The 27691-nt window shown below is 43.1% G+C and overlaps 1 protein-coding gene across 12 annotated transcripts in view; it reads left to right on the top strand.

Moving 5' to 3' along the window:
- Positions 1–27691, top strand: part of PTPRF (protein tyrosine phosphatase receptor type F) — a 345699-nt gene that overhangs the window by 61683 nt on the left and 256325 nt on the right. For all 12 annotated transcript variants that reach the window (XM_056867690.1, XM_056867689.1, XM_056867688.1 and 9 more), the window contains exons 2-3: positions 22074–22219; positions 22940–23081. In XM_056867690.1, the coding sequence (XP_056723668.1) occupies positions 22074–22219; positions 22940–23081 (288 nt within the window). The remainder of the gene's footprint in view (positions 1–22073; positions 22220–22939; positions 23082–27691) is intronic.

Here is a 27691-nt window from a genome sequence, read left to right as displayed (position 1 = left end):
GCAATCCTCCTCGGCCGTGGCTCCTCTCTGGCCTTATATCCTCTCCAGGCCAGAGAGGTCCCGCCCCTGACCTCCCCCCAGCCTGCCCCCGGAAGTCCCAAATAAGGGCCTTGGCCTGTCCCCGTGAGAGGCGGCTGAGCCGCCGGCCGGCAAGCTCTTCCCCACCCCACCCGCGCCCTGGCGAAGCCCAGCTGTTGCGTGGGGTGGGGCTCGGCGGTGCGCGTCACTCTGGCTGCGTCCGTCGCTGGGGCTTGGCGGCCGGCCTCGCTGCTCCCTGGAGAGTTCGCCGCCTTGCTGCCTCGGCGGGAGCCTGGGGAGGAGGAAATAGGTGAGGTGCCTTCGCAGGGCCTGCCCCCTGAGGGGTGGGCACCCCTGCAGCCTCTCTCCGTCGCCCCGGCGGGGGGGGGGGAATCCCCGCGGGGAACTCGGGTGGGGCCAGAGCATGGCCCGGACGGCTCCTGGAAGGGCCCGTCTCGGGACACAGGTATACCCAAGTGAAAATATACCTGAAAATCCACAGTTTCTGGTTGTCTTGGGGATATCCAGAATGACCCCAAACACTCCCAAAAATCTGAGAAAATGAGAATTTTTCTCCTATAATTTTGGGAGTGTTCCAGGTTTTGGGAAGGCCAGGAGACAGGCAGGAGAAAGAAGAAGGTGACCAGGCACACAGCTGTTTGGCAGTGTCTGATCCTTTTCTGTTCTAAAGGGCCATTATTTCCTATGGGTAGACCTGGCCTACGATCCATAGGAGATTCCCACAAGGTAACCAAGTCTTGTGGGAGTCCAGAAGCCCACCCACCAGCTGCTTACTGTTTTATGGTTCCCAGTGTAGGCTCTGCTGGACTGTAACTGGGAGGAAGGACCAATGCCAGCCAGATAAATCTGTGGTCAGTTTGGTCCTTCCTTTCTTTTTAAGCTTCACTGGGACTTGGGGGAGGGGTCTAACATACTGTTGTTAGTCAGCTCAGCTGTTTGGCAGTGTCTTGTCCCTTTAAAATTTAAAGGGCTATTATTTTCTTTGAGAGTAGACCTACCCCCCAGAGGCTAGGTCTACTCTCTTAGAAAACAACAGCCTGTTAAAATTTACAAGAACAAGATGCTTCCAAACTGCTGTTCTGGTACCTGGAAATTCTAATACCTGAGGTGGGGAGGGGAGACCCAGAACAGATTCCTGAACTGGTAAGGGCACTGAAAAAAACTTGGGATAATGGACTGGAAATCCGGATCCAAAATTAAAATAGAATTTTTGAAGTGCACACCCTTAATGTTAATTAAGGTCTCAGTCTGTCACGACCCCTCTGCAACCAGCTCCAACCAGTCTGATTCAGAGTCCTTAGGGGAAGCGCCTGATAAGCCAGGGTCAGTGACTGAGCAGGGCCGGAGCGATCAGGGAGGGCCTGGCATGGCAGAGCCACCTGCTGACAATGTATTACCAGTACCAGAGGCCACCCTGCCAAAGCCTGCAAAGGACACCTTGCCACCAGTCCCTATTGTTGTTGTTGTTATATTTTTATCCCACTCTTCCTGACTAAAGCCGGGCTCAGGGCAGCTAACACTATAAATAACATATGTATAATTAAAACATTAAGTTATTAATAAACAATGGTGCCCTGATCATGGGTCCCAGATGATGGTTTGATTTCTGATTTGTACTCAGCACGGTTATGTTGGGTGATATACACCGTGATGCATGTGGGGACAAAAAATAAACTTGCTACAGAAATGTACATTTAGGCATTACATTTTGGGAGGCTACGTGCCTCATAATCAAACAACATAGACCCCCCCCCCCAAAAAAAAATCTGAACACGAAGTTGTTTTTTTGTGGCTCTGGAAAAAACTGCCAGTTTTTTTCCATGATCAAGCACTATGCATATGGTGATAAAGTTGGTGCAATGTGGTTGACTCTTGCATTATTTTTTTGCCATCTAGTCACATCTGACTTATGGCAACCCCTGGTGGGGTTTTCGGGGCAAGAGACGTTCAGAGATGGTTTGCCATTGCCTGCTTCCACATCATATTCTCAGTATTCATTGGAGATCTCCCATCCAAATACTTGCCAGGATTGACCCTGAGCTTCTGAGATCTGACGAGATCAGGCTAGCCTGGGCTATCCAGGTCAGGGCTGACTCTGGCATAGTTACTTCTTTATTGTGCAAGGGGTCTTAAATATGCCCTGGCTGACATCCCGTAGAACAGGGGTGGGGAACCTATGCGGCCCCCGAGGACATTTTTTGCGGCCCTCGGGAGCTCCGGGGCCCTGCTGCAGAGGCGGGGCGCAGGGCGGCCCTCCCAGAGGGTGTTCCTGGCGCCACGGCTTACAGTGGTGCTGCGGCGCCCTTTGGATCTCCTCTCGCCGACTGTCGGCTGTTGAGCAGCGAGAGGGAGGGGGAAAGAAAGAAATGCCACTTCCCTTCCCCTCCCCTCCCTTCCCCTCCCCTTTGTACTTGCAGTTCTGCCTCTTTATTCTAACTGGCATACACAGACTTTAGAAGTGTTCTTATTTATTTACTTCATTTATATCCCAGTGAGCTCCCAAAGCTCTTACATCGTTCTCCTCTATTCCATTTTATCTTCTCAACAACCCTGTGAAGTAGGTTAGGCTGAGCATATGTGACTGGCTGAAGGTCACCCAGCAGGCTTTCATGACAGAGTGGGGATTTGAACCTAGGGCTCCCAGAACCTAATCCAACACTCTAACCACTACACCACTGTGTCTCACAGATACCTTATCTGCAGCAAGAATTCTTGTGATAACAAGTTCACCTCAATATCAGTTTTGCCCTTTTAATTACCCTTATGCGCATCTGGTTTTGAGACTGGATTTTATCTTCTTTTTCCATGTCGTCTTGTGAAGGTGGGTCATGTCTGGGTTTTATTGTCAGCATCTCTTAACAGATGCTTTTTAACATTTTCCCAGCAAGGACAAGGTATTATATTTATGTAAGATTTGTTGTTCTGTTAGCCCATTTCTCAAATTGTTCCAAAATTGCCTAATCTTCTCTTTGTGGGTATGTGCATTAATAATGTACATTGGACTATCACATATTCAATATTAGCGAGCTGAGCATCACTCTTGTTCTCTTCTAAGATTCACTCTAACTCTGTAATCTTCTGCAGTCTTTTATAATCTGTAACTGCTGCTGGTTGGCAGTGTGCAACGTGTACATATACAGAATTGCCTTTTGTTTGCGGTTTCATTGGATGGTCCTGAGATTTTGTGTAATGCAACAGCAACAAAAATAACATTTTCCCACATAACACAAGTCTTTATTCACATTACTGTTTATCAGCTTACACACTGATGTAATTAAGTATAATGAACCCCTGAGTACTTTTCCATGAGTCTTATTTCCAAATATTTCCATTTTCAAAGGGAAGAGAGTATCAGTAGACCATGACATTCCAATTTTGGAGGGCTGCTTTTTCCCCACAGTCAGTGATGTACAGCTCTGATTGCTGCTTATTTCCAGACAGATCCTGGCCACAGAAATTCATCTGCTGCCCCTATATAAAGTTGTGGGCTGATTCTCCATTGGAAACTCTGATTAACCCAAGTCAAAAGGGAATCATGCCTCTATGTGTGTGTCGCCAAGATCAGCCTCTGTACTAGAGGACTGGAGAATGGCCAGTGTAACATCCATTTATACAAAAGGTTCCAGGGGGACCCAGGAAATTACAGTCCAGTTACCTTAATGTCTATTACAGGTAAATTGATGGAAAGCATTATTAAAGATAAAATTGTCAAGCATATAGAAGGGTAAGCCCTGGTGAGCAAAAACCAACATGGCTTTTGCAAAGGTAGGTCCTGTCTCACTAACCTGTTAGAGTTTTTTGAAAGTGTCAATAAACATGTGGACAGGAATGAGCCTGTGGACATTGTCAAAAGCCTTTTGGAAATCCAAATACACAAAGTCTCCCGCCACAGACTGTTAAGCAAACTTCATAGTCATGGGATAAGAGGACAAGTTATGGATTGAGAGCTGGCTAAAAACTAGGAAGCAGAGAGTAGAATAAATGATTAGTTCTCACAATGGAGGGATGTGAGCAGTGGGTCCCTCAGGGATCTGTGTTGGAACCGGTGCTTTTCAACCTGTTCATCAATGATCTGGAGCTGGGAGTGAACAGCGAGGTGGCCAAAATTGCAGATGGCACCAAATTATTTAGGGTGGTTAAAACAAAAATGGACTGTGAAGAGTTCCAAAAGGATCTCCCCAAACTGGAGAAATGGGCGTTACAATGACAAAGGAGATTCAATATGAGCAAGTGTAAAGTCATGCATATTGGGGCAAAAAATCCCAACTTCACATATACACTGATGGGATCTGTGCTGGCAGAGACAGACCAAGAAAGGGATCTTAGGGTGGTAGTGGATAGCTCGATGAAGATGTCAACCCAGTGTGTGGCTGCTGTGAAAAAGGCAAATTCCATGCTGGCCATAATTAGACGAGGAATAGAGAATAAAACTGCTGCTATCATACTGCCCTTATACAAATCTATAGTGTGACCACACTTGGAATACTGTGTACAGTTCTGGTCACCACGCCTAAAAAAGGATATTGCAGAGCTTAAGAAGGTGCAGAAAAGAGCAACCAAAATGATCAGGGGGAAAGAGCAACTGCCCTATGAGGAGTGGTTAAAATGCCTTTAGGGCTGTTTAGCTTAGAAAGAAGGTGAATAAGGGGAGACATGATAGAGGTTTATAAAATTATGCACAGTGTGCAGAGTAGACAGGGAGAAGCTTTTCTCCCTCTCTCATAATACTAGAACACGGGGTCATCTGCTGAAGCTGGAGGGTGAGAGATTCAAAACAGACAAAAGGGAGAATTTCTTCACTCAACACATAGTTCAATTGTGGAAATCCCTGCCCCAGAATGTGGTGATGGCTGCCAGCTTGGAAGGCTTTAAGAGGGGAGTGGACATGTTCATGGAGGATAGGACTATGCATGGCTACTAGTCAAAATTAATCCTAGTCATGATGCACACCTATTCTCTCCAGGATCAGAGGAGCATGTCTATTATATTAGGTGCTTTGGAACACAGGTTGTTAATGCTACTGCAGTCGTCTTGCTTGTGGGCTTCTTAGGGGCTCCTAATTGGCCACTGTGTGAACAGACTGCTGGACTTGATGAGTCTTGGTCTGATCCAGCATGTCTGTTCTTAGGTCGGGGACAGAGAGTGGCACTTGGGGAAGAGGTATCACAGCGGAACCCTTTGGTATGTGGGGTTCCACAAGGGGCAAACCTGTCCCCTATGATGTTAATCTGTATGTGCCCTCTTGCCCAGCTTGTCTGGAGTTTTGGGCTGGGCTGTCATCAGTATGCTGATTACACCCAGCTTTATCTTTTGATGGATGGTCATCCAGTCTCCTCTCTGGACTCACTGGCCAGTGCTTGGATGCCATGACTAATTGGCTGAAGCAGTCAGCTGAAACTGAATCCATCGAAGATGGTGATCCTGTGGCTCAGCCGGAGCGGCTCTGGGTTGGGGTGCCGACTCCTGGCTCTTGACGGCATGCAGTTGACACCTCTGCCCACAGTCAAGAACCTGGGTGTGACCCTTGATGCCTCCTTGTCAATGGAGGCACAGGTCACAGCCATGGCCCTGTCGGCTTTTTACTACCTCTGTCAGGTCCGGCAGTTGGTGCCTTACCTCTCCCGCCCCGACAGCTATGGTGATCCATGCAACGGTCACCTCCAGGCTAGAATACTGCAACTCACTCTACATAGGGCTGCCCTTGAGACTGACCTGGAAGCTCCAGCTGATAGAGAACGTCATGGCAAGGCTTCTTCCGGGGACCCTAAGGAGTTCCACAGGGCCTGCAAGACAGAGCTATTCTTCCAGGCTGATGATTGAGGCCAGTGATAGTATCTTTCTATAAATGCTGGCCTCCCTACCTTACCCTGCTCACCCCTTATGGCATCTTATGGGGCTTCGTTCTCCTGTAGGCCCTGCTGGCCATAGGACACATGTTATCCTTCATTCATTGATTTTATACGGCTGGTTTTAATTGTTGCTTTAAAATGCTTTTATTTTGTTTTATTATATGTTACATTGTGTGAGCCGCTCTGAGCCCGGCTTCTGCTGGGGAGGACGGGGTAGAAATTTAATAAAATAATAATAATAACAATTGATTTTTTTAAATGGGAAGATAAGAATGTATTATGAAATTTATGCTTTGAGGACAATGTTGAGAAATATGTTAAGGACAAACCATAATATCTTGAATCTAGAATTGTTTTCTTTCACTAAGAGTCTTATTTGATTAAGAAGGTTAGGAAGCAGCTTCTTCGGGGTAATCTAATAAAATATAGAGATGAGCCCTCATTCTCCAGGGTTCTCAAAACTCATTGGGAGAGAGTGTGTGCAGAAAAAGTACAAATTGGAAATGCTCAGTGCATGTATGTTTAAAACAATAAAGGTAATTAGCTTTTTCAGGAGCTTTAACAAAGGGATGTGATTAAAGTCCAGATTGGGGGGCTTTCTAAAAAAGATGCTGCTAATTAAATTGCAAAGGTGCTGCAGGGATTGGGGGTACTTTGTGTGACCCATATTAAATTGAAAGTCAGAACAGACAAAATGACTTTAAATGTGTAAATGTTAAAGTCTGAGGAAAGGGTTGGTATTTTGTGACTCCACAAGCATGAAGTGAGCTTTCTTCTTCCACGGTTTTCTTTGAAATCTAAGTAGGAATTGGTTCTTGTAGGTTATCTGGGCTGTGATTGATTTTATTATTGCTGCGATAGCCAGATAAACTACAAATATCTGGGCTGTGTGACTGTGGTGTTGGTATTTTCTTTCCTGACGTTTCACCAGCAGCTATGGCAGGCATCATCAGAGGAGTAACACTGAAGGACAGTGTCTCTCCACGGTCAAGACCAAGACCACGGTCCAAGACCACGGTCACACAGCCCAGATAACCTACAAGAACCAATGAACTCTGACTGTGAAAGCCTTCGACAATATTAAGTAGGAATTATTACATTGATAACATAGCTGAAAATCTTATTGCTGGGCATATTCGAGACACAACTGGATTTATTTTATGTAATTAGAGATTATTCTTGGGTTGTTTGCTGGGTACTAAAATTTGTCATCTTGGTAACACGTAAACGATAATGTGTTTATCTGCAGATGCTTTATTCTAAACTCTGTACATGTGAAAGCAGTTTATACAGATAAGCAAAATTTGCTTGTGTAATGGGAATGCCGCCCTGACCTGGATGGCCCAGGCTAGCCTGATCTCGTCAGATCTCAGAAGCTAAGCAGGGTCAGCCCTGGTTAGTATTTGGATGGAAGACCACCAAGGAGGTCTAGGGTTGCTATACAGAGGAAGGCACTGGCAAACCACCTCTGTTAGTCTCTTGCCTTGAAAACCCCATAAGGGGTCACCATAAGTCGGCTGCGACTTGACGGCACTTTACACACACAATGGGAATGCCAGTGTTCTCTCATTATCATTAGTCAGGATGCTTCTTCACCAGGTAGATGAGACCAGGATCCAGTTCACAGAACACAGAACATTGAAGTGGAATGTACTTTCATCTGCGTTTTGAGTATCCCAAGAAAGCTGTTTGTCACTCAACACAGGGGTCCCCAAACTTGTTATGGTTACAGACAGGTCTGGTGGTGGTGGTGGAGTAAGTACAAAATGGCTTCTGGCACTAATCACAAAACATTGTGTGGTTCCAATCAAGCATTCACCTATGATGGAAGCAGCTGTTTCTGAAAGACATATGACATAAAGGTGATGCCTGAAGATATAAAGGTGATGCCTTCTAGGCTGCTCTGTAGTTTCTCTTGCAGCAATGAGGCAGAGGAAACGCCAGAACTGTCTCTTCCATTTGGGAAGAAGGAAGTGGGTGCTATGAAAAACTTTGGAGGGCACCACGTTGGGGATTATTACCCTAACAGGTATCTTAATTAGATTGTTTCCAGTGGAGTTTGCTGGGTTGGGAGGCTAAGTGATAGTATTTATCTGCACCCTGTGTTTATCTGTAAAACAAGCCAGAGCCTACTTTAAATTCTTAAAACCAGACTGGATGGCATTAGACTGGCAAGGCCTTCGAACTTACTGAGTCAAGGCCAGATGCTTGCAAAAAGGGATTAAAACATTGCAATCCTTTTGTGCAAAATAATATGGTGTTTAATGTAGCAAACATGCTAGCAAAATTAATTTTCAGGTTTCTTATTTCAAACGAGAGCATTCAGCTCTGTCACTTTTCAGGCGGGAGGAAATTAACTGTCTCTTTCCCTGGCTGTGTTATGTTCTAGAGTTTTTGCACATTGTTGTGCAATTTTGACATTTTGAAGAACATTGCAAATTAGGAAGTGAAACAGCCTCAAGAGAAAGAAAAAGTAAATAGAAGGAGATAAAGGTTCCTTCTAAGATTTATCCACAGACAGTTCACTGATTATGAGTTGTCCAGTAGATATTTTTTTTAAACTGAGTCACACTGGTGCAGGGCAATAGATTGCAGAGGAAGGGCTCTTTATTGACTAACAGCAACTAGACCACTTGTTAATGACAACCTACTAACAACCTATATCTGGAGGCTTTGATGCAGTAGACCATGCCATCCTGTTGAGGTGCCTGGATGCTTGCTGAACTGGTTCAGGTCATTCCTCATGGATTGGACTCAAAGGGTTGCTATTGGAAACCAGTTATCATCAATGTGAGACCTAACCTGCAGAGTTCCTCAGGTCACAATTCTATCCCCCATGCTCTTCAACCTCTATGTAAAGCCCTTAGGACAGGGGTGTCAGACTCAATTGTTAGCAGGGCTGGATATGACATAAATGTCACTTGGTCGGGCCAGGCCATGTGTACTATAGCATTTAGTGCCAGGTACTGGAGATATAAACCTTATAAACCTTATAGAAGCCAATTATAGGTGTTCTTTACTTCCATAGAGAGAAACACCTGCTCCTGCAGCCTGATCAAAACAGGGTAAGAAACAGGGGGTGGGGAGAGAGAAACAGGAGCTATGCTCCAGAATGTCTAGCACTGGTAAGGTTGCCAGGTCTCCCCTCCCAATCGGCGGGAGGTATTAGGGAGTGGGGCTGCGGTGGCTGTGTGCGTGCGCAGGCGTGTACACATGAGGACGGCACTTTTTGGTTTTACTTCTGGAAGCACTGCATTGTCGTGGCCGATTTAACACTCAAATTTTGGGGCTCTGGAGCAGCTGGGTAGATTGGCAGGCAATTGCCCGCTAAGCACCAGCAGCAAGTGTGCTATACATCAGAGTCTGCAGGAGACATTGTGATTACTGCAATAATAAGGCAAGCCAGCATGTACATCTCCCTCCCCGGCAGCCCCTGACTTCAAGGGTGGTGGGGAGGGGCCCGATCTACGTGCTGACCTGGAACCCCCGCCTTCTGATCCCCACTGCCTGCAGGCTCAGACCTCCATGTAGTAAACCATACATAATGCACCTGGGCTGCTGTTCAGGCTTCAGGCGATCTTGGCCACCAGTCAGCCTGCTAGTCCAAGAAAGCCTTCCCGCCAGTCAGCTATTTGGCGGGTTGGTTGCCAGGTGGGGTATTGGGGTCCATGGAAGGAGCATTGGCCTCTGGTTTTTGGTGGCCTCCTCCTGCTCTTCTTCTCCTGTTTGTGGTGCTCGGTACCTCTCCCTCCAATCCATGCAATCTTTCTCAGAGTTCCTCTGGCATAAACATGTTGAAATCAGTGTGTTTAAAGTGGAGTAACTCTACATAGGATTGCATTGCCAGTATTGGCACCTAGAGATCCCTGAGCTAGTGGGTAGAACCTTCATGCTATGATCCTCCCATTACATACAAAGGGATAGAATTTCTTCAGAATTCACTTTACTATTGATGGACTATAGTGCAAGAATAATGCATACTGCAGTTGGCCATCTGATCTCACTTTTATGTAATTCCATTTTGTAATACACGCATACTCCCTAGGACTCTTCTACTGGCATAGTATCATTATCTCATTGTTGCGAAATTGTAATTCCCATGTATAAACTAAACATAAATTAAATCTCCCTACAGTTGCCAAAAGATGATATCCCTTGTCTTCAGATTGGAGAATGAGGTATTCTGAGCCCAGTAATGCTACCTGGAGTTAAGGTGCAGCATGCTCCCTCCTCTCCTAAGCAAAGTGCCTGAGCAAATTCTGTGTGCAAACCTGAGGATGTTCTTAAACCCCTTTTAAACATTACTCAGAAGGGGAGTTCAGTAGCATTCCTGAGTTCAGGGTCAACAGCCAAAAGGGGAAGTGAGCAGCTTGGCTACAAAGGGGGAATGGCATGGAGAAGACGAGCAATAATCCCATGGCTGAATTTTTTAGCTTTGGGCAGTCTTATACATCTACTATGTCTGATTGACTGCCATAATTTAATTTTTGGTTGCTCAATTTGATTTCCTTATCTTAGAGAATTAATTAGGTCGTCTTTCTTGTTAGGAACTATGGTTATGAGGCAGGTGCAGCTATTCTATGTATTATTGTGCCACTCATTGATGTGGAAAGAATTTTCTTGGGTGATAGTGTGTACTGCACATGTCAGTCAACTACTTTTTTTCAACAGAAAAAAAACCATGAGATTATGTATTTATCAAATGAGTGTGAATTGTTTTAAAAGGTGAAATAGAAATATTTAAAACGCAGACTAACACTGGTTTGCTTTTTTAAGTAGTTCCTAGATACTAGTGCACATTCTAAACTTGAGCTCAGTTCTGTAATGTTTCTGTCAAAAAGAAAGCTTCTCTTATTCTGCTTCTTGTTCAGCAGCCCCAAATAATGTTCCTTCCCCACATTGTTCTAGCTTGTTCTTGTGTTCCATTGTACTTAAAAAACTCCTCTGTGCTTTCCATCCTAACCAATTGGTCAAATTGTAAACAGAGGCATAAATTAAATTAAATTAATTCTGGCAGTATATCTCAGTGACTTTTTAACCACAGAAACCCAAGGATATATTATTCAACCGTCCTGAAGTTGTTGTTATATTTAATAGTTACAGTACATATATAATTAAGAATCAAATCTTCATTTCAAAATAATGCCCGGGGAGGTTTCAGTATTGTAGAAAGCCTGGCGTTCATGAAGGTGGCCCTCTGGTTCAGTCAATTAGTTGGATTGGCAGCACTGCTGAGGAGGAAGAAAGGACAGGATTTAGCAAGAGCATCATTTTGGATGAGTCAGATTGCAGAAGGTTTTTGGCCTGAGGTATTAACCGTACCCTGTAACATTATATATTCTGTGTAATCAGCATTTTATTCCATACCCCATGACAAGGTAGAGCCTCTGCCTGTTGTACTGAGCACCTTAGTTTAGCATATTGCCTACTCCAGCAGCAGCTACTGTGAACAGGTAAATGTCACCACTCCCTCCTAGATCCACTGTTTATTTAGTGAAAAAAAATGTTTATTTAAGCATAAGCAGAACAAGTTTAAAGTTATAAAATAATAAAGATTTGCCTGAATATGGTTAAGGATTTGGCACATAAAGAATTCATTAGTTCTCTAAATTCAAGCTGCATTGCATTTTATAGAAATGTGTACTCAGGGAACTAAAGGCATCATACAGGATAAAAATGGGGGGTTTGCGTACAGTTGACTGTAGACTGGATTACTATGGACAAATGTATTGAAATACAACGACATTCAGATTGTGTTGCAATACCAGAATAGCTTGTACTAGTTGCTGGGTGTGTGTAGACTTTAAGAGCTTAAAGGCCAGCATCACTATAATTGTCCTTTACTTTTACTTTTTTCCCTTAGAAGCTCCTTGATCAATTGATCTTGAGCAGCATATATCTAGTGTTGGAGGGATATAAGGACTGAAACAAATCTTGCCACTGACAATGTAGACTTGGGGTCCCTATCGCTTAGTAAAAAAGGCATTATGTCAGTTACAGAGGCATTGGATTTGTATGTTAAAAGGGGGGAAATATAGTGCAATCGAAGTTCCTCGTAAAAGCGGCATTCCAAAAGGGCATGAGCTAATGAGTCAATAGAGCCAGAAGAGCAAGGGCAGATCCTGTCTGAGTATGGTATATTCAGAATTCTGACCTGCATTACCATAGAAGAGTTAGCATTCAATCTAGCCAAGCAAAAAGCTCTACAAAGATGAGGAGTTGTCAGATAATATGTATAGGCAGGCAGACCACGTGGAGGGGGTATTCCGAAGAAATGGGATGAACAGACGCGACGAGCACGTAAAGTAGTGCTGTTATAATCGAGCTCTTCACTATAATTGTAGTGGAATAATTAGGTGGGTGTGTTCAGTGTTTTACATATACTAAATTTACAAATACAACAAACTGTACAAAGCCTGGGAAACGTGTTTAAAATAGTAGTGATAAATCTCCAGCCAGGAAAAAAAATTCGATACACAATTTATATAGGAATTCCTTTCTCAGTTCTTAAAAAAGATTTGATTCACATTTCAATGCAAATACTCTTCCCTGAAATGAAGTTAATCTGTTGTTCAACCTGAATCTATTGTTTCCAGAGTCTGTTTTGGGAGGTTATTCATCCTCTGGTTGGGTGCTCAATTCTTCCTCCCGCCATAGCCAAACCTTTTAAAAAAGCCGGACATAACATGCAGTTTACTCTCCTTGTAGATTTAACTTGTGTGAAACATTGAATACTTTGGGTTGTATCCAGTCTGTCTGGTAATGGAGGATGTAATTTTTAGTACCTCTCCCAGTTGCCACCTGCACACACACTCCAAATACCTACAGTTAGGGACCAGGGGATCCTTCAGAACAGTGTGTTGGATCCAGCAATCTGTCATCAGAAGGCAGTGGTGGATATGAATGTTTCTTTTGTTCGCTTCCCCTGGCAATCCTTTCTGACCATAGGAAGGTTGATTCCCAGGTATGTATAACCCATGTAAACTTGGTTGGAGGGGCTGCATTTGAAAAGGAGAGGACATGAAATAGCTCTTCTGGTAACAGAACTGTTGAATGTAGGAGGGTGATTTTGACCCCTCCCTCCCTCCAAAAACTGCATGGGTATTAAAGAGTCCATGGGTCCCACAACCTTGGAATCAAATTTCCTAATGTTGTAAAGGACTACAGGGGGTAGAGGAACAAGGGAAATATCTGCAGGCTTAGGTCTGTGAATCGCTAGATCCAACAAAATATGGTAGTAGTATGGGACAGGAGAGGAGGGAGGAACATAAGAGCAGCAGTGCTGGATCTGACCATTTAGTCCAGGATCCTGTTTCATGCAGCGGCCAACCTGAAGCTCCTGGCAGGCCTCTGAGTAGAGTTCATTGATGGACCTTTCCCCTATGAATCTGTCTAATTGCATTTTAAAACATGTTACATCCTGTGGCAGAGAATTTAACAAATTAATTACTCATTGAGTGAAGTGCTTCCTTTGTTCTGTCCTGAATCGACTGCCCGTCAACTTTGGGTGCCTGTGAGTTCTAGTATTATGGGAAAGGGAGAAGATATTCTCTCTCTCTCTCTCTCTCTCTCTCTCTCTCTCTCTCTCTCTCTCTCTCTCTCTCTCTCTCTCTCTCCTCTCCCTCTCCCTCTCCCTCTCCCTCTCCCTCTCCCTCCCCCTTTCTGTGCCCCATTGCATAATTTGATAGACCTCTATAACGTCCCCCTTCAAGTGTCTTTTTCCTTAAACTAAAAAGCACCAAACTCCAAAGTCTGTCCTTTCACCATGCTGTTCCAACTCCTCAACCATTTTTGTTGCCCTTTGTGGCACACCTTACTGCAATGTTGTTTTTGAAGTATGGCAACCCTTTTTCCAAATGAAATCACAATACATACATATCCTATTCAGAAGCATTTCAATACTAGCAATTTTGTTTTCAGTTCCTTCTCTAATAATGCCTAGCATAGAATTAACCTTTTTCTCTACTATTGTTTTCATTGATCTGTTGGAACTCCACCTGCACAAGAGTGCATGAGGTCAACTTTTGCGGAGTTCTCTTTCTTGTTGTTGCCCCTCTGACCTATCATTCTGGAGGGTCCCCTGAAGCCCAGCAGTGGCTTTTTGGAGTGCACAAGGGGCTGCTGGGGAAAGGAGATGATTAAATAATGTTTCTGTGAATTCATTCCATTTATAGAAAGCATAGATTGAACCCATTCTAACCCAAAATACTCAAAATGTATACCGGTAAATGAAAATACAATAAGCACCAGACATATAGCCAATTGTCAATTAAAAATTAAATGCACCCACCCGTGGACCTTGGATTTTATTGCAATTACAATTATTCAGCATATTTAATAGTCTTGTCACTCATAGAAACAATGTGTGCTTACTTTAATAGTCTCAGTCTATAGAAGGCTTTCATATTGCCACCAAGCTGATGTTGGGGGATTCCTGCTCTGCCCCATGGCCGTTGTCCTGTGGGGTTCCGCAAAGTTCACGCTATTTAATATCTACATGAATCCACTGGGAGAGGTCATCAGGAAGTTTGGTCCACACTGTCACCAATATATGAATGATACCCAGCTCTACCTGTCTTTTCCACCTAGTTCACAGGAAGCTGTTGATGTTCTGAACTGGAGCTTGGAGTTAGTAATGGGCTGAATAAAGGTGAACGAGCTGGAATTTAATCTTGACAACACAGAGGTACTCTGAGTTAGTAGAAAGGCAGACCTGGGACTTGAGATCTCTCCTGTCTTGGATGGGATTATACTCCCCTTGAAAAGCCAGGTTCACAGCTTTGGAGTGCTGCTTGACACAGCAGTCACCTTAGGAAATCAGGTGGCTGCTGCGGTTCGGAGTGCTTTTGCCTAGCTTTGGCTAGGGCACCAGCTGCACCTATTCCTAGCTCAGTCTGATCTGGCCACGGTGATCCATGCCTTACATTGAGACTGGACTATTGCAATGCACTCTACTTGAGGCTACTGTTGAAGAGTGTTCAGAGGCTGCAGCTACACTGCTGGTTGGGGCCAGTTACTGGGATCACATGACCCCAGTCGTACAGCACTTACACTGGCTTCCAACCTGCTCCTGAGCCCAATTCAAGGTGTGGGTCTTGACCTTTAAAGCCCTATGTGGCTTAGGGCTGGAGTATCTGAAGGACCACCATCTCTCATACATTTCTGCTCAGGAACTGAGATCACAGGGAGAGGCACTCTTGATTATCCCATTGACCAACAAAAGCTCATCTAGTGGATGCACCTTTTCAGTGGCAGCCCCATGGTTATGGAACAGCCTCCCCAGGGATGTGCGCCTGGCTCCTTCACTCTTCCTCTTTAACTGAAGACAGTTTTATTAATGACAACATTTTATTAGTTCTTCTGCTTACCAGCAGTTTTAAATTGTTGATTTTAACTAGTGGTTTTTTATATATTTTATGTATTTTATTTTTATTTACATGATATGCCGCCTTGAGTTCCTGTAAGGTAGCAAGGCGGCTAATAAATTTTAAAAAAAATACATTTATTAAACCAGTCAGAATGAGCAGATGGTAAAGAAACTGACATAATTCACATATTGAAAGAATGCATACTATTTGTGCCATAGTGACTCAAAAATGGCTCATGGTACACACCTTCATTATTGAGAGAAAGCATGACATTAGATCCTCTGGAAAACAGCCACTTCCGAGCCCTTGTGTTATCTTAATAATAACGACTTAATTACTCTGAACTCAGAAAGGAAAGCATCTAGTTTGGAATTTTTTTAATTTTAATAAATCCAAATTTTGGGAAGATTTGTATAGTTGTTCCAAGCTGATCAGATACAAGTTTAAAAGGCCAGGCTTCTAAAGTATGCAAAATGTCTAAATAGTGGGCATCCTTTAATACTCATTCCACTTTTTCTGTACATACAGTTTCTTCACAGCTACAACTAAAAGATTGCATAGGATGTAAACCAACTGCTGCTGCTCTGATACCAATACAAATTTCAACAGTCTACAAGAATCAAATTATTAGAGATTACAAAAACTACTATAAGACCTTTCAGGCTTTAAAACTACAAATTAATTGCAACAGTTTTAAAATAAAGAGCATTTAGTTTATTGTTTATCTACCACTATGATAAACATGTCCAGTGAACATTAATACTCCTACCAAAAACAAAATACTCCTACAAGGATACAATTGTTAAGGACTTGTAATAAACACTTGTATTCCATATGAATGCAGGAGAGGATGGGTCATGTCATGTCATCATTTGAATTAGTGCCACCATGTGTAATTCTGCGAGTTGGACTGAAATTGTCAAGATAAGCAACATTATTTGTATACCAGAACATTTATGCTACAGAGTTTTCATTTGGCTTACTAACAGCCCATTCCTGAGGTCCTGGCCTGAAAGTCCTCAGGAGGCGCGCAAGTGGCTGCACTGCATCCATGCTACTTGCGCCAGCAGCTATGCCACTTGCACTGCCAAGACTGGCATTGATGCCAGCATTGGCGTGCTTGCTCCAGCCTCCTTGGACTACTACGGCAGCACAGCCCTGGGCCTCCTGCCAGCGTCCTGATGGTGCAAATCTGTGCGCTGTTGCCCCGGGGGGGCATTCCTGGGGGCAGAGCTGCCAGTAGGCAGCTTCCTGACCTCTTTCAGGCTGGAAACGCCCCCTCACGCCTCAGTGGTGCTGTGCCAGGATTTTGCCGACACAGCCTTGCTTTTCTCTACGGGGCTGTTTTCCCCATTTTCTATTTTTTCTTTCAAAAAAGGCTTTTTTAAGCCTTGCAGCAGCTGTGGAACCTCTTTGGAGGCTCCTCAGCTACGCTGTCCCCGGCCTCCACAAGGCTCAGTAATGGGCTGTAAATCCACAGCTATTGTTTCCTCAGCAGCCCTGAGTTTAGTCATATATATAACGAAATTAGGCAATATATCCATGGGTTCAGGTTGTGTTTAACCCTTATATTGCTGAAAAGGAAGAGTGAGTGGGAAGAAGCAGGGTATTAGGGTGCCGTGCTATTGCATGCTTCTGGAACTTAACTCACACAAATAAGATAGTGGAATGGATGAACCTTTACTTTGACCAGTAAAGCTGTTGTAAGCTCAAATGTTTTCTAAAAATATTTTGTAACCCTTCCTTTAATGTGGTCTTTGTTTAGCCAGAAAGCCATTTTTTAAGTAGAATGATCCTGTTCGTAAACCAGATTAAGCTTTATAAATTGTGTTTGTTTTATAAATGGGGATCATTAGTTTTAAGGGGCAAATGGAAGTGCTGGATGTTAGTTTTGCATGTTAGGTAGTTTGCATGTTAGGTAGTTTTGTGTGAGTTAAGTTCCAGAAGCATGCAATAGCACGGCACCCTAATACCCTGCTTCTTCCCACTCACTCTTCCTTTTCAGCAATATAAGGGTTAAACACAACCTGAACCCATGGATATATTGCCTAATTTCGTTAGGTAGTTTTAAGGGGCAAATGGAAGTGCTGGATGTTAGTTTTGCATGTTAGGTAGTTGTTGCTTTCATACCTGGGGCTTCTGTACTAGTACTGATGAAGTGGGAATTAGTATTTCGCTGCCATCACCCAAGCTTTGGCTAGATTGCTGTGGTTAAACTATACAATTTCTCTTCTCCAGTCGAACATGCATCATGTGTCAAGTTTAGTTGCAGTTCTCTGTCTAGCTCCAATATCTGACACGTTCCCCTTTTCCCATTACCTCTTGCCTTCTGGGCATTATTTGTAGCTAATTTGATGGAAGCAAAATGTTTCTTCCACCTGGTTTTCTCTCGTTTCCTTGTTTGTACCCTAGTGGAGACACTGCACTTGGGCATTGGGAGTCATACGGAGCCAGTGTGGTATAGTGGTTAAGAGCGGTGGTTTGGAGGGGTGGACTGTAATCTGGAAAAGCGAATTTGATTCCCCACTCCTCCACACGAGGGGCAGATGCTAATATGGTGAACCAGGTTGGTTTCCCCACTCCTGCATATGAAGACAGCTGGGTGACCTTGGGCTAGTCACAGCTCTTAGAGCTCTGTCAGCCCCACCTACCTCGCAGGGTGTCTGATGAGGGGAAGGGAAGGTGATTGTAAGCCGGTTTGATTCCTCCTTAAGTGGTGGAGAAAGTCGGCATGTAAAAACCAACTCTTCTTCTTCTTCATTTGTTTGCCTGCTAGGGATGCCAAACTTTGTTTGTACCAGACGTCTTCCTTTTTTTCCTGACATTTTAACTGGTTACATAATTGAGTTTGAATTTTGGGTGACATAGTTAACAAACTAAAGGAAAAATAAACTCAAATCTATTGCTTCCACCTCTGTTGGTTTAACCAGTTAAAATTTTTACATTTTTTTCCAGATAATATGTCCTTGGCATTTGGTATTTTCAGATACAAGTGGTACATGTCTCCTGACAGTATTTCGAAGAGCTGAAATGAATCTGCCTTGTGAATTTTGGTGTTGAATATTCTTCAGGTCCTCTCTGTATATTTACTAAATAGTCCCCTAATAGTTAATTGTTCATTTGACATCTGATGATAATGATTTCAACATTTAACAATCCTTTATAATTAATCTGAATAGGTATTTAACATCTGACCTTATACAGACTATGTCACAGTGGCTTCCAAACTGTCTATGGTAATCTTGTTGGCTAAGCAACCCCTGTGCGTTGCTGAACAATCTGAGGAATGCTGGGCCTCAATTAGAAATCTGGAAATTTTGAAGCGTTTTCAAGGCAAGAGACGTTAGGAGGTGGTTTGCCATTGCCTACCTCCCCATCACAACCCTGGTATTCCTTGGAGGTTGCCCATCCAAATACTAACCAGGGCCAACCCTGCTTAGTTGCTGATGAGATCAGGCTAGCTTGGGGCTCTCCAGGTCAGGGCATGTTATGACTGTAAGCATATAAAATTAATGATTTATAACTTATAAAATTGTACTATTTGGAACGTTTATGGAACTAAAAATATAAATGCTTTAGTTTTCTACAGTCAAAACTGAGAGGATACCCAATATTAAAAGAAAGAGGACTGCAGAATTATCTTTCTTTTTGCCATTTGAGATGTAGGGGCAACTGAAAATTGAAAACTCAAATTTTATAGTAAAGAAAAGATAGTCTGGCTTGGATTTCTGTGGATATGTTGGATTTCTGTGGCCAGAAGGGATGGTGATTTTCACCCGTTCCCCCTCACACTGCAGACCTCCAAATACCCCCCATGTCTTTTCCTGCCCTTTCCACCAAAAGTAGCATTTTGGACGATATTTTGGGCTACAGTAGGAGGGTGAAGGCAGGACTGCCCTGCTCCACTGATGGGAAACCCTTCTCTATCTGTTGAAATCCCTAGTGGATCCAAGCCTCTGTTTACCTATGCAGAAAACAGTATTAGATAGATAGTCATAACAGGGCTAGCAGAGTATATTAAGTTAAACAGCATTGAAAACACTGTGCTTTTCAATACTGTATTATCATGATACAAACTGTGTGTGTGTGTGTGTGTAAAGTCTTGTCAAGTCGCAGCCGACTTATGGCAACCTGGTAGGGTTTTCACAGCAAGAGACATTCAGAGGTAGTTTGCCATTGCCTTCTTCTGCAAAATGAGCCTGGACTTCCTTGGTGGTCTCCCATCCCAAGCACAGACCAACCCTGTTTAGCTTCTGAGATCTGACAAGATCAGGCTAGCCTGGGCCATCCAGGTGAGGGCTATAGGATATTAATTGTGGTCAGAATTAGTCATGTTTAAGCCATAAATGTATGCATGAATTTCTGTTGCATATGTCTCTAGGATACTCAGAAATAATAATTTTCTAATGTTACCAATACATTCTGAATAACTAAAATGTTTTTAAAAGCATTTCACCCACTCACAAGGGTGGGGGAGCCCTTTCTTTAGGAATTTTGTGCTGCAAAAAGTACAATTTTTTACAGTTAGAAAAACTGAAAAAGCATGTTATTGTTTTCCAAATGTTTCTGTTCTGTGCCTTCGTATTTCTTACCTGTCTTCCACTGTAAATTGAGTGTGCATTAGAACATAAACAGCATTTCTCTGTGAATGCTTTTGTAAAAGTGTTCTACTTTTGTATGAGCTGGAAAAAAATCAGTAAGTGCTCCATATACACTGGTGGGGAAAAGTATATAGGGTGATGCATAATTGCATTGTGTTCCAGAATAAGAGTTTTGGACTTTGCTGCCTGTCACTTAATAAATTTAGACTAATTAGCATCACAAAGTAAATAATATAAAAAGAATAAATCCAATGAAATGCAACACAAATCAGCTGAATGGGCTGCATTGCAAAAAGGGTCAATCAGAGTGCAATTACCATCGCCTTTCTGAATCTCAAATCAACATTTTTCTTGAGGAAGACAACAGTTAAAGACATACAGATGTATGTAAATACCACTAAGTAGAAGACAGTGCCCTGACCGGGATGGCCCAGGCTAGCCTGATCTCGTCAGATCTCAGAAGCTGAGCAGGGTCAGCCCTGGTTAGTATTTGGATGGGAGACCACCAAGGATTACCAGGGTTGCTGTGCAGGGTTGCTGTGCAGAGGTAGGCACTGGCAAACCACCTCTTTAGTCTCTTGCCATGAAAACCCCAAAAGGGGTCGCCATAAGTCGGCTGTGACTTGACGGCACTTTACACACAGAAGACAGTGGGAATCTAGATAAGCAAATACATGAAATCATAGAATCATAGAGTTGAAAGGGTCCACCAGGGTCATCTAGTCCAACCCGCTGCACAATGCAGAGTTCATCAGTCATGACAGTTGATTGACTTTAATGCCACATCTGTAATACTGTGGATATATGAAGTGAGGGGTCATCTTCCTGCAATCTCAAAAATATTTTCTTAAAGCTTATCCTGTTCTTTCCTCTGCTAGGCCTACATTTAGGTCTTTTTTCATTCCAGAGATATTTAAGGCTTTAAGCATTTCATAGAACTGTGTACATAAGTACCTTTCCAAACTGGGCATAGAATAAGATGGTGTCTTTGAATGAACTAATTGCACTTGTTTGGCAAGTTCTCTTCTTTGCTCCGAGGCACTGTAGTGCACAGAGTGATATAAAAGAGGTCTTATTTTCCTTTGCATTATTTTCCCTCCCCCTCCAATAAAGGAACTGTCAAAGAGTTAGCAATTTGATTGTTTTAGCCCCTCTGATTGTCCAGTGTCCTCATCTCTAATTGGATTTCAAACAAACTGAGGAATTGTACGAGGCGATTAAACAATCTGGAAGTTTCCCTTGACCCCATGTCCAGCTCTCTTCCTTCAGGATTCTGTAAGCTTTCAGGGGTGTAAGCAAGCCAATTTCACCTCACTGTTCCTCCTTTTTAAGTGATTTTCAACAGTTCTTTTCTGTTTGTGGGTGCCATAAAACAATAAAACAATACCAATTTACTACTGAATGCAGTGATAGTCTTCTGGCAAATAGTGCAGCCAAGATTGCCTACCATTCCATGGGAACTTGGAATGTGTTCCCTCTATATTAATTATTATTATTTTTAATTGAATTTTAGGCTCAGTTGGCAGTGGGATCTTGTTGTTTTCAACACAGTATCCCATGTAGAGGGATTTTATCTCTTCTTTTAACAGGGTGAGGCATTTCTTCTGTTCCGGTGACAAAGAAAGCTGATGATTTAGCAGCAAAGATGTCACTGATGCTAACTCTTTACTAAAAAGGCAGCACTAATCCATTATTTCTAACTAGTATATTATTAGTAAGGAGTAACATCAAGAGTTTGTTGGTGTTTTGTTGGGGGGGTATTATGTGTATTTTATTATCCAAATGCAGGCACAATAACAAATTGGTTTTTGGTGGTTGTTGTTGTTGTTTTTAATCAGTAACCAGGATTCTTATATATGTAGCTAGAAAGTTGAGTTACTGGAAAAGAAACAATCCCTAGTTAGTTGTGGCAACTGCATTTTGATGTTACAACGGATTAGAGCTAGTTTCAGACTTCCATCTTCAATCTTAGCTCCTGTATGATGGAGGCAGGGACAGGATAGAGCAAGCAGGCAAGCCCAACCTTTAACCTTGTTTAGTGGTCATTACTGATAAAACTGTGTTTGCCCATGATATTGAACTGAGGCTATGACTAGAGTTGATGCTTTAGCCTGAGATGATTGTAATATCCATTAACTTTGTTTAGATCCCTTGCCCCTTCTGCATTTTACTAACCAATTTATTTCTTTATTTTATTCCTTTTTTTCTTTTTGTAGGCAAGCCAAGCTTCATGAAGGCTCCTGAGGATCAGATTGGGATTTCTGGAGGTGTGGCCTCCTTTGTATGTCAAGCAACAGGAGAGCCAAAGCCACGTATCACGTGGATGAAGAAAGGGAAAAAAGTTAGCTCCCAGCGATTTGAGGCAAGTAAATAATATTGTCGAAGGCTTTCACGGTCAGAGTTCATTGGTTCTTGTAGGTTATCCGGGCTGTGTAACCGTGGTCTTGGAATTTTCTTTCCTCACGTTTCGCCAGCAACTGTGGCAGGCATCTTCAGAGTAGTAACACTGAAGGACAGTGTCCTAGAATCTTTATTGCAACATTTTCACTAAATCGTACTGAATTATTAAGCCAAGAGCTGGCATGTTTTCTTGCTCTGAAGCCAATTAAATGATAAGTCTATCCCCTAACAACAGGCACTCAAGTTTAAGACAGATATGAAACAGTTAAAATAGTTGTTTCATGTATATTTGTAGGCACATTTCAGGAATTTTCTTTGGGCAAGTGCAGATGTAATGCTTCCCCTCACCCAACCAGTGTTTCTGGGATCACGTAGTCCCTGCTCCAAGGCTTCCTGCTCCAGTGAGAATACTTCAACTTTGGTTAAAGCTTTACATCAACAACCACTTTAACCACAGTTAATGCTAATTAATTTGTTGTAAACCAGAGTTTGAGCTTCACAAACCAGATCTCAATAGCATTAACTGTGATTGAGGCAACCCTTAATCCTGATGGGGAGAGGCTGGATGAGAGAGTTTTCAAGCCCATGTCCCTGTCCCAGTAATTAAGTCACTGGGAATGTTATCTGGACTACGTAACAGTTCAGCAAGCATAACAAAACTGTTTTTTTCTCTTTGGAAAAGGTGATTGAATTTGATGATGGGTCTGGATCTGTACTGCGTATTCAGCCACTGCGCATCAATCGGGATGAAGCGATCTATGAGTGCACAGCTACCAATAGTGTTGGGGAGATAAACACCAGTGCCAAACTGACAGTGTTAGAAGGTAGGTGGTTAGGTGTTTGACTGCTACATTTAAAAGTTAATATTTTGATCACCGTATGTTGTTGTTGTTTAATTTCACTTCACAACAGGTTTAGTATAATATTGTAATTATTATGAGCATGAATTTAAGTGCCTGGAAAGATGAGGCAAAGTATTCCTGTAGACCATATTCTTTACATGGAGCAGCAGCTGCAGATAATGTGTGTGTTTGGAGGGGGTGTTTACAGAAAGACCCAGATTGGAATAATGTGGTGTTCTGTTAGGGCCGGTTTGGTGTAGTGGTTAGAGTGTTGGACTGTGATCTGGGAAAATCAGGTTTGAATCCCCGTTCTGCCATGGAGGCATGCTGGATGACCTTGGGCAAGTCACATATATGAAATAAATGAATAAAGAAAAAAATAATGATTTTTTAATCCCACCTTTCTTTCAAGGAACTGCTTCTCTTTCCCTTCCACTGTAATTTCATCCTCACAGCAGACCTGTGCAGTTGGTTATACTAAGAGGGGATTGACTGTTCCATGGTCACCCAGAGAGTTTCTATGGGGATTTGAATCTGAGCCTCCCTAGTCTGAAGCCACCGCTCCCATTGCAACAACATATTGGCTTGTATTTCAAATTGAAAATATTGCCAGAATGTGTGGTATGAACCAGTCTAAATGTATGTCTGAAAAGTAGTCAGACTACCTGTGGGTGCCAAAATGGGGGAAGAACAGAGTGGGGTGTAGAGGGATAGGGGCTTACAGATAAGGTATGGCGGTAAAACCCGCCTTTTTATTTTAGAAGTTCTCTTCACCCCTATCTCCTTATCTGCTGGGGTTCAAGAAAAGCACATGCATTCTTCTGTCCTGCTGCAAACAAACACTTGCAACAGAGAGCATTGGGCAGGTATGAGCCATCAGTCCCCCTCCCCATTGAATTGGACATTAGGCCTAAGGGGAAGCAAGAGGTTTTCCTGCAGTCTAAAGGTCTGTGCACATTTGTTGCTGTTCTCCAAATCTAATTCTCACCCAAAGGGATCCTTTGAGTTGCATGTGAGAATCCCCCCTCACAGTTCGAACAACTGTGGAATAAATCAGATGTGCACCAAACTGCAGACGCTGCAGGCTTTCTATGGAATGCAGACTACGATGCATGTCCCTGTCTACCACCTTCCACTGAAAACAATGTAGTGTTGATAGACTACAGGCACATTGGGATGGGCATCCAGTTGAGGCCTGTGGTTTCTTATTCAGCAACAATGCATGTGCATAAGGCAGTTTCCACATGAGAATCTCCTTAGCTGGCTCTAGTGAAGTAAGCATGGGAGCCTGAGGATTAAAAAAAAATGGGGGGGGGGCTCTCCGTGCCTTGCCCCTCTTCTCCCTCTTCTGATATCTTTTTGCAGGTCCCATCCCATCCATTCATTTGATACTGCTTGTCTGGTGACTTTTATGCGGTCTGGAGATACCAGGATATGCAATTTCAGTTTGCACCAGTGGTATAAATGGAAAATGTTTTAACAGGTTTCTCGGTTTATATAAATTATCTGCTTGTGGGGTATTCCAATGAGAAGGCTTAGGTTACATTAGTTCAATTGAGTAAAACATTAAACTTCTTTTCTCTACTTCCTTCCAAATTGTCCCTCAGCTGAAACATATATGTTGATGATTGGGCAGGAAAAATGAGTATATCCCCATTCATTTACAGCAGTCATAATATAAGCCTCTCTGTGGCTGGGCTCTAATAGATAGATGGGTCAAAATAATTTGCAGTCTTGTACTTAACTGCTGCTCTGTTACTTTTTTGTCATTTGCCAAGTAGGTCTCTTTTGAAATATTCTAGAGAATTGGATGACTTGCCTGTATCTTAAAGGCTTTCAGCTTTAGAACCAGGAGTGTTTGTGCATGTGCAGCAAAGAACAGCGGGCAAGTTTCATAGCCAAAGTTTTATTTCCGTGCAAATCTTGGCAGTTTTTCACCAACTTACTTACGTAAGCATGGCAGAATGTTGTGTGCGCTTTCACACTTTAGAAGCACATCTGTTTCTTCACGCAAGTGGTTGCCCTTGTTCTTGAAGACAAGTTAGCAAAACATTTTGTTGAGTTGTTCTGTTAAGGTTGGACTTAGATTACTCCATATTATTTCTGCCCAGAGGAGTATGTCTGGGAGTGGTGCATGGTTTGGTTGAAAGAAATGCAGAAGGCATGGTCTGCAGTGTACCTGTAGAGTTTGCTTCATCTTACAAATTAAGCAACTTAACCAAGAATAGTAAAGTTTAAGAAATGGAATGGTCAAGCCATTTTACCAACTGTGGAGTTAGTAATAGAAGGTTAGTATGAGAAAAGTAGCATCCCATATGTCTTATTTCAGGTTTAAAAAATAATAATTCTGATTTTGGAAGCCTTGGCAAGGATGCAAAAATAATCTCGATGCTGGTTCTTCTCTTATGGCTCCAGAGCGGATTGTCAAAATAATGTGGTTATGGTAATATTTTTGTTCAAGATGACTTGCCCTGTCTCATAGATTTAAACTGTCAAAATTTTATGCATTTTTTATTTCATATGTTTTTCTCATGCCGTTCTCCAAGGGACCAGTGTCAGGCAACATTCATCCATCTCCTCTCTTTCATTTTACCCTCTACAACAGCCCTGTGAGGTTGGGTAGGCCAAGAGAGATAGAGATTGGCCAAAAGTCACTGTGGTCCTGGTTGTGACTGCAGGCACTGAGCCGTGGTTCTTGTAGCGCTGGCACCTGCAATGAACTAGGGGGTTGGTGCACTTCAATCCTCATCCCACCTGCCAAGGAATACAGGGGACGCTTGAGTAGGCAATAAGTTCTTCTTTATCTCCACTATCACAACAGACCCTTGGTGCCACCATGGTAAGGAGTTAGATGCCACTCCCTTCACACACACTTTCCAAGCCTCTACTCTCTTGCCTCCGTCCGCCTCCCATCTCTAGCACAGTACAGCCTTAAGGCCTGCCCATACAGTTGGACTCACCCCTGGGGTCAGGCCCTGCCTCCTCGGCCTTCCCCGGCTGTTCTGGCTTAACCTTAACGGGATGTCTTGGCCACCCAGGCGGCTGACATAGCCAGCCTCATCAGAAGCTCTGGGTATCTGGCCAGACCTGGCCTATGGGCTGACCCCCACACTTCTGGTTTCCTTGATTCCACCATCCCATGCTAGACCAGCCCCCTCTCCCCCAGTTGTCATCTCCAAGCCAGGATCCGTGCCCCTTGGATGGGGCTGCATCAGAGTCACCCAGAGAGCTTTATGGCATAGTATGGATTTGAACCTGGCTCTCCCAGATCCTAGTCCTACCCTTTAATGACTACAACAAGCTGGCAACTCTCCACACTCCTCATACAACTTAGAAGTTCACAACTAACCAATTTCTGTTTAGTTGGCTTCTATGACACGCCTCCAGCAGGCTAATCTGGGGGCTTGATTTAGATTTCTGCTATGCATTGTGTTATCCTTTCTGTTTGCTAACACATTCTGTTTGGTATATCATTAAGAGCCAAGAATCCAAACGCAAGCAAATGCTCTATAGCAGTTGCTTCCCTGCACCATCCTTCATTCTCTGCTTCCGTCTCTCTCACTCCACATCCTGTTGGTGAACAGAGCTGCATATACTTAGTGTAAATGAAAATTATTTCCTTTGTTGATAGGGGGAGAAGTAGACGTGCAAACACCTCTCCTTCTCTTTTTCTCTTGGGCAGCTGATAAGCTGAATAATGTATGAGTCATATTGAGCATTTCTGTCTTTTTCAATTACGACCTGCAGCAGCACAGAAATGCTTGTGCATGCCTAGCAGAAGAAGGATTCGAACAGAATGAACAGGAAGGGACCAGAATCAATAAACTGACACACCATTCACAAGGAGATTTTCAGGGGCAGTTAGTGGGCATTCTGTGTAACAAATTAATAAATACTTGATTGATTTGTAAGACTGGGGAATACAGCTTGCATTAGGCTTTTTAAATAGGAAGATAATATGGAACTTAAGATAGGGTATTGCAGCATTTTTTGCACTGCACCAAACGTTATGATTTACCACGTCCTTTTTAGCAAAACACAGCAACTCTGTTGGCCATGGCAGGGGCCAGATTGGTGCTCACTGATGTTTTGTTTAATCTATATTGTCTCTGTGTCTGTCTCCTCCTAGGATGAGGTCCAGTAGCAGCCCTGGCAAAAAAAAAAAAAGAGAGAGAGAGAGAGAGAGAGAAAGAAGCTATCTGCTTTGGGTCAATGAAATGTCCGTCCCGTCTCCAGGGCTTTGGAATTACATGTTTACTTTATGCTCTTGATTTCTAGTAAATATATTAGCAGTGATGGACAAAGATTTTCATTCTGGGAATTGTACTTTATCGTGAACAGCAGTGCAAAACCAGTACAAACTTTAAAAAGACATCTCCGTGTTAAATATTGATGCTTCCCCCCCCCCCCATCTGTTAACATATTTGCATAGCTGCCTTGAGCCTTGGCTGCCCTGTTCTGTATCCGCAGAGCAGTGGCTCCCCCAGTGTTTTGCTCAAATGTATTTGTGAATGCTAGCCCCCTTTGTTGATTTGTGAAACAACATGGGTTTGGAGCTGGTCTTGATGTGGCCTAGATTTCTAGCTAAGCTG

The sequence above is a fragment of the Euleptes europaea genome, chromosome 2, assembly GCF_029931775.1.
Source record: "Euleptes europaea isolate rEulEur1 chromosome 2, rEulEur1.hap1, whole genome shotgun sequence".
NCBI classification, from domain to species: domain Eukaryota; kingdom Metazoa; phylum Chordata; class Lepidosauria; order Squamata; family Sphaerodactylidae; genus Euleptes; species Euleptes europaea.
The sequence above is the reverse complement of the archived record's forward strand: the minus strand, read 5'-3'. Positions and strand labels throughout refer to the sequence as shown.